Source organism: Triticum urartu, chromosome 3, assembly GCF_003073215.2.
Source record: "Triticum urartu cultivar G1812 chromosome 3, Tu2.1, whole genome shotgun sequence".
NCBI lineage: Eukaryota > Viridiplantae > Streptophyta > Magnoliopsida > Poales > Poaceae > Triticum > Triticum urartu.
The window spans coordinates 88,547,686-88,555,475 of record NC_053024.1 but is presented as its reverse complement, the minus strand read 5'-3'; the positions used below and the strand labels follow the sequence as shown (position 1 = coordinate 88,555,475).

Below are 7,790 nucleotides of genomic sequence, written 5' to 3'. Positions count from 1 at the left end.
TGCGGCGGCCTCATACCCGGTAGGCGTTCTGGTTGAGGAGTGCGCCGGACTGGTGCGTGCCCCATACCCGGCAGGCGTCCTGGTTGGGACCTCAGGTCTTAGATGTTAGGTTTGGCTGCGAGGTCTGTTTGGCATTAGGCCCAGATTTTCAATGCCCCTTCATCAACTGGATAGGAGTATCGACGGATGTTGCCTAGACGGTTGCTTTAGTCTTACTGCTGTATGACTTTGTAAGGTCTTGTGTGAATAATTAATAAAGTGGCCGCATGCATCGCCCAGATGCAGAAGCCAGGGGTCATCCTCCTTTTCTAAAAAAATGACTTTGATTGGGTGGCGCTGCTCTGACTATCCGGTCTCGAGCTCCGGATGAAAATCCTATGTGTGACATTAGTTTGTTATACCTGGTAATGGCGGTGTTATGTGTGTTTTTACCTTGATGAAGACATTGATCGGAGTTTGCTCGGGCTTGATCTTTCGGATGAAACCCACTATCTGACTTTCGATAGTTGGATCCGGCGATGGCGGTGCTTGCATGTCATTTCCTTTTTGGAGGCATTGCTTTTGGAGAATCTTTTCACGCAGTCCTTGTGCTATCATGATATAGTTGGTGCTGATGGTCACCATTGTCACTTTATTTCATCACTTTGGGAGTGTTTCTCTTTTTTCATTCGTCCGCACAGCTTCGGTTGTGTATGACTCTGCTCCTTGTCCGCGTGATCTTGTGTTGTGGGTTGGTTGTGTGCATCCTAGTTATTTAGAGACCGGATGTGTACTCATTATGATTGTATCCCTCGATGCTACGTTATGATTCAATAAAAAATGCTCTTTATCGGAAAAAAAAAGATTAATCAGCAGTAGTGTTTTTGCCACCAACTACACCAGCCGGTCGCTTGTCCCAATCGAGTGGATTTACTCGCCTAACCTGCACGCGGTCCATGCGGACCCGGTAGCTTTCGTGCCACTGTTACTTCCTCACCAGAGGGAACACGCGCCTTCCCCTCGGAAATGTGTAACAAGTCGCCACTCAATGTCAAGACGATCTGCAATGGAAATCAGCCTATGGACGTGCATGATCCCTGCAAATGTCTCTCCTGCCTTTTCCACGACAATCTTGGAGTTGTTAGGAGGACGAAGTGGTACTAGGGCACGCAATTAAGAACGTGAGCTGCTGGGCATGGTTGCAAGCAACTGGATAGAGCTAGGAAAGCGACGCCCCACCACCTTTTGACCCCGACGACTCGACGTAGGACCGACCTCGCCCCCGTCCTCCGGGCAGAGCAACTGCAGTAGCCACGGTCAGCTTCCATCCGACTCTCATCCTCGTCACCACCAAGAGCCACATCGCCGGACGTTAACTCCACCACCCCTATAAATACCACCCTCCCCTTCAATGGTAAGTCAAGCAACCTACCCACACACCAAATCCAAGCAAGGAGCAGTAGCAGTCAGCTAACTGCCCGCCGATCACTTCTCTCTCCCACCAGCTCCATTCAATTCTTGCGGCTTCGTTGCAATGGCGGCCGTGAACAAGTCCGTCGAGCGGCTGGCGCAGCGCCTGGTGGCCCCGGCCGAGCCCACGCCGGTCGGCCCGCTCCGCCTGTCCTGGCTTGATCGGTACCCCACCCAGATGGCGCTCATCGAGTCGCTGCACGTCTTCAAGCCGGCTCCTGACGGCGGCAACGACGCTGGCCCGGCGAGGACCATCGAGCGGGCTATGGCGCAGGCCCTGGTGCAGTACTACCCGCTCGCGGGACGCCTCGGGTTCACGGACGAAGGTGGGCTGCTGCAGGTCGACTGCGGCGGCGACGGCAGCGGCGTCTGGTTCACGGAGGCCGCGGCCGCCTGCGCGCTCGAGGACGTGGAGTACCTGGAGCACCCTATGATGATCGCCAAGGACGAGCTGCTCCCGCCCACGCCCGCCCAGGAGGAGGATGAGCGCAAGCTTGTCCTGCTCGTCCAGGTTACCACCTTCGCGTGCGGCGGCTTCGTCGTCGGCTTCCGCTTCAGCCACGCCGTCTCCGACGGCCCCGGCGCCGCGCAGTTTATGGCCGCCGTCGGTGAGCTCGCCCGCAGCCGTAGCAGCGTGGAAGGCCTGGCGGTGGAGCCACAATGGGGCCGCGAGGCGATCCCGGACCCGGCCGGCGCCGTTATCGGCAGCCTGCCGAGCCCCGCGGGCGCCAAGAGTCTCGAGTACCTCGCCATGGACATCTCCGCAGACTACATCGGCCACTTCAAGTCGCAGTACAACACGGAGCACGCCGGCTCGTGGTGCACGGCGTTCGAGGTGCTGGTGGCCAAAGCGTGGCAGAGCCGCACGCGCGCGGCGGCGTTCGAGCCGGAGTCCACCGTGCACCTCTGCTTCGCCATGAACGCTCGGCCCCTTCTGCAGGCCTCGCTCCCGCGCGCCGGCGCCGGGTTCTACGGCAACTGCTACTACATCATGCGCGTCTCGGCCCTCGCGGGCAAGGTGTCCGGCTCCTCGATCCCGGAAGTGGTGAAGATAATCAAGGACGGGAAGAGACGGATGCCATCCGAGTTCACGCGGTGGGCGACAGGAGAGGCCGGCACCAATGGCGGTGAGGACCCGTACCAGATCACGTCGGACTACCGGACGCTGCTGGTGTCGGACTGGACGCGGCTCGGGTTCGCGGAGGTGGACTACGGCTGGGGGCCGCCGGCGCACGTCGTGCCCCTGACGAACCTGGACTACATCGCGACGTGCATCTTGGTGAAGCCGTGGGCGCACAAGCCAGGGGCGCGGCTCATCACCCAGTGCGTGACGCCCGACCGCGTCGCCGCCTTCCATCAGGGAATGCTCGACATGAACTGACCGGAGCCGGAGAAGAAGTGAAGCCGAAGGCAAAAGGATGCGTGATTAGAAACAGATACGGTTGCATTGGATTGGTTGATGGGTGGATTGATGGTGTGTAGCGTGACTGATAATAAGCAACTGGTCCTGAATTTGGGGAGTTGATTGTATGGGTTTGGTGGAAAGCCACCAACTGAAGGGAAATACCCAATGGTTCCTGGTACATATGTACCCTATATGGGGATTTATTTTTAATAGTTAAACAAAAAGTCAAAATATTTAAGAAACTATTTTTAGAATAAAGTTGACTTACTTGCGCGCTAGTATACACATTTTCAGAAAAAAGAAAACTATGTTCACTTCACAGTAAAAAAGACAAAATTTATTTGCTACTATGGATCACTATTCACGCTATTTTGATCGGAAATTTGTCTTTTTTGAAAAGAAGTTAAAGAGGAATTTTATGTTTTTGTCAGTTTTCTCACTAGTACAATGGAAGGTCAAGTTTTTAACAAAAATATTTTTAGAAATTTTTGACTTTTTATTGAATTACTAAAAAAAATTTGCATATAGGGTACATATGTACCCAGGAACCAAAAGTTCCCCTCCACCAACGGCGGCGAGGACCTGTACCAGATCACGTCGGACTACCGGACGCTGCTGGTGTCGGACTGGACGCGGCTCGGGTTCGCGGAGGTGGATTACGGCTGGGGCCCGCTGGCGCACGTGGTGCCCCTGACGAACCTGGACTACATCGCGACGTGCATACTGGTGAAGCCGTGGGCGCACAAGCCGGGGGCGCGGCTCATCACCCAGTGCGTGACGTCCGACCGCGTCGCCGCCTTCCACCAAGGAATGCTCGACATGAACTGACCCGAGCTGACCGGAGCGGAAGAAATGAAGCCGAAGGCAAAGGGATGCGTACGTAGGTGTAAGCATCACTCATGATTAGAGATAGAGAAAAATTCATCATAGGTCACAAAACTTGAGCCGGCTGATACTTAAGTACCACTACTTCAAAATATCCAAACTACAGTCCATATACTTGTGCAGAGGGTTCACTTTGGTCCGTATATACGAATTGAGCTACGTATTCGTTGACTTGGCCGAGTCAGCCGTTGCCAGCTATGCTTTGACCGCCACATGTGCAACACCTGGTAGGGGGGGGGGGTTTAATACTAGTAGTTCGGGTTTTTTTTTGCAAATGCGCCAACACCTGGTGATTAAACGCCCCTCACCAAGTCGTACCGCACCCGGTCGCACCCTCCCGCACCCTCTCTGCTCGTCGTCGCTGCCGAGGTAGTGCGTTTGCTCGTCGGCGTCGACGACGGCTCCATGAGCACGTCGTCGGACGCTGAGCCGCCGCCGTCCGCGCCGTTCGAGAGGGGCCTGCGCGACGTGCCTCTTGCTCCTTCGCGTCATCGTGATGATTCCTCGCCGCCCCTGTACGGTACGTCGCCGTCGCCAGCAGCTCCATTGAACGATCTGTGCAATTTAGCTCTCGTAAAGAGTTCTTGGCCGCATCAATTGCGCGTACGAGCTAGGGTTTGGCCGTTCGTTCAACTTTCTGACGGATTGGGTGTGGGGTGGTAGGGTTTTAGCAGTTTCTTGAAGATCCTTGTGGCAGGCCAAAAATAGGGCTGCGTCATGGAGGGTTTGCAGTAGATGGCCATGTTTGCGGAGATCTGGAGTGGTTAAGGTTCTTTCTCCCCCCAATTTTTCATCGGTCCAGGGGTCTAGGGTTTAAGCAGTAAAGTTTGCTTTTAATGTCAGAGTGTTAATTGGACCAAAAATTGTTGTAATTTGCAATTACATTGTGTCAGATTTACCAAAGATGGTTGCTTTTCGACCTGTAAGATCATACATTTGTTAATTGGAGCCATGAATCTCTATTTTTCTTTCTGAAAAGGTAAAAAAGTCTGAATGTCTGAACTGTAGTCTGAAATGTCTGAACCTCTCTGTAGTCTGAAATGTCTGAACTTTTTCAACTTGATTGTTTTGCAGGACCCTTAAGCAACCACTTCTCTGTTAAGGTGCTTTCTGTGTGCTGGCAAGCATATGGATTATCACAAAGGTCACTCCATTTGATATGATTACTGTGAAATAGATAATTGGACACCTAATGTTGTTGCCAGTCTAGTGGAGAAAAATGGATATGAGTTTGAGGGCAGGATCGGGGCTTATTGGTGTGTTCCTGGATTGACAGTGTATAAGAATGGATTAAGAGAGATCAAGATAGGGGACAACACTATGACAGAAAACATGAAGGATTGTGTTCTAAATGGCAACCACTTCCAACAGATATTTCTTGATCATGATGTGAGCATGAGATCATATGTTTCTGTTGTTCAAGTCCACTCTGATGATGAGGATCCTCCAATTGTCAGGTTCAGTGGCATTAGGCCAAAGAAGGAGAATGCACACCAGCAACAAGCAGAGTAGACACAACAGCAGCAAGAGGAGCAGGCTCAGCTCACCCTAGTGGAATAGGAGCAGGCTGAGCTCCCTCAAGTGGAACAGGAGCTGTCTCAGCATGATCAAGAGCATGAGCATGATCATGAGCATGATCAAGAGCATGAGCAAGATGAAGCAGAGTCAGAAAGTGTAGCAGAGTTAGAAGAAGATAATTTCATACCAAGTCCACCCCAGCCTGGAACTACTTACCTTTCATCTCAGTTTGGGTTTAGGGCAAGGAAATCCTGTAGGTTTTTGAACATGGATGCAGCAAACACAGTTGGCTGTTCAGTAGTGCAGGATTCAGATGAAGATTACATTCCACAAATTGTTGATTCAGACATTGATCTGCAGGATGATGATGACTTGTTTGACAAACATGTTGATTGTGAGAAGGGCAAAGGACCAGCAGTCCAAGAAGAAGTTGATGATGAAGGAAATATGCCCTAGAGGCAATAATAAAGTTATTATTTATTTCCTTATATCATGATAAATGTTTATTATTCATGCTAGAATTGTATTAACCGGAAACATAATACATGTGTGAATACATAGACAAACAAAGTGTCACTAGTATGCCTCTACTTGACTAGCTCGTTAATCAAAGAAGGTTATGTTTCCTAACCATGAACAATGAGTTGTTATTTGATTAACGGGATCACATCATTAAGTGAATGATCTGATTGACATGACCCATTCCATTAGCTTAGCACCCGATCGTTTAGTATGTTGCTATTGCTTTCTTCATGACTTATACATGTTCCTATAACTATGAGATTATGCAACTCCCGTTTACCGGAGGAACACTTTGGGTACTGCCAAATGTCACAACGTAACTGGGTGATTATAAAGGAGTACTACAGGTGTCTCCAAAGGTACATGTTGGGTTGGCGTATTTCGAGATTAGGATTTGTCACTCCAATTGTCGAAGAGGTATCTCTGGGCCCTCTCGGTAATGCACATCACTTAAGCCTTGCAAGCATTGCAACTAATAAGTTAGTTGCGGGATGATGTATTACATAACGAGTAAAGAGACTTGCCGGTAACGAGATTGAACTAGGTATTTGGAATACCGACGATCGAATCTCGGGCAAGTAACATACCGATGACAAAGGGAACGACGTATGTTGTTATGCGGTCTGACCGATAAAGATCTTCGTAGAATATGTAGGAGCCAATATGGGCATCCAGGTCCCTCTATTGGTTATTGACCGGAGACGTGTCTCGGTCATGTCTACATTGTTCTCGAACCCGTAGGGTCCGCACGCTTAAGGTTACGATGATAGTTATATTATGAGTTTATGCATTTTGATGTACCGAAGGTTGTTCAGAGTCCCGGATGTAATCACGGACATGACGAGGAGTCTCGAAATGGTCGAGACATAAAGATTGATATATTGGAAGCCTATGTTTGGATATCGGAAGTGTTCCGGGTGAAATCGGGATTTTACCGGAGTACCGGGAGGTTACCGGAACCCCCGGGAGCTAAATGGGCCTTAGTGGGCTTTAGTGGAAAAGAGAAGGGGCAGCCCAAGATGGGCCGCGCGCCTCCCCCCTCCCCTAGTCCTATTAGGATAAGGAGAGGTGGCCGCCCCCCCTCTCTCTTTTCCCCCTCCCAGAGGGAGTAGGACTCTCCTGGCGCGCCCTACTTGGCCGGCCAGCCTCCCCCCTTAGTCCTTTATATATGGAGGCAGGGGCACCCCAGAGACACACAAGTTGATCCACGTGATCTATTCCTTAGCCGTGTGCGGCGCCCCCAGCCACCATAGTCCTCGATAATATTGTAGCGGTGCTTAGGCGAAGCCCTGCAGCAGTAGCACGTCAAGATCGTCACCACGCCGTCGTGCTGACGGAACTCTTCCCCGACACTTTGCTGGATCGGAGTATGGGGATCGTCATCGAGCTGAACGTGTGCTAGAACTCGGAGGTGCCGTAGTTTCGGTGCTTGATCGGTCGGATCATGAAGACGTACGACTACATCAACCAAACGCTTCCGTTGTCGATCTACTAGGTATGTAGATCATACTCTCCCCTCTCGTTGCTATGCATCACATGATCTTGCGTGTGCATAGGAATTTTTTTGAAATTACTACGAAACCCAACAGTGGTATCAGAGCCTAGGTTTTATATGTTGATGTTATTTGCACGAGTAGAACACAAGTGAGTTGTGGGTGATATAAGTCATACTGCCTACCAGCATGTCATACTTTAGTTTGGCGGTATTGTTGGATGAAGCGGCCCAGACCGACATTACGCGTACGCTTACGCGAGACCGGTTCTCCCGACGTGCTTTGCACAAAGGTGGCTTGTGGGTGACAGTTTCTCCAACTTTAGTTGAACCGAGTATGGCTACGCCCGGTCCTTGCGAAGGTTAAAACGGAGTCAAATTGACAAACTATCGTTGTGGTTTTGATGCGTAGGTGAGATTGGTTCTTACTTAAGCCCGTAGCAGCCACGTAAAACTTGCAACAACAAAGTAGAGGACGTCTAACTTGTTTTTGCAGGGCATGTTGTGATGTGATATGGT

At 50.8% G+C, this 7,790-nt stretch overlaps 1 protein-coding gene across 1 annotated transcript; it reads left to right on the top strand.

The window, feature by feature from the left end:
* The first annotated feature begins 1,387 nt into the window (after positions 1-1,387).
* On the top strand, positions 1,388-3,099 carry LOC125543032 (acyl transferase 7-like). The gene has a single exon (XM_048706273.1). It carries the CDS (start codon positions 1,514-1,516, stop codon positions 2,828-2,830), a length of 1,317 nt encoding a protein of 438 aa, XP_048562230.1. The 5' UTR covers positions 1,388-1,513; the 3' UTR covers positions 2,831-3,099.
* Positions 3,100-7,790: the final 4,691 nt, after the last annotated feature.

What these genes read in the sequence shown, in the direction of transcription:
- LOC125543032 (XM_048706273.1), top strand. Translation starts at nt 1,514, where the DNA reads ATGGCGGCCGTGAACAAGTCCGTCGAGCGGCTGGCGCAGCGCCTGGTG.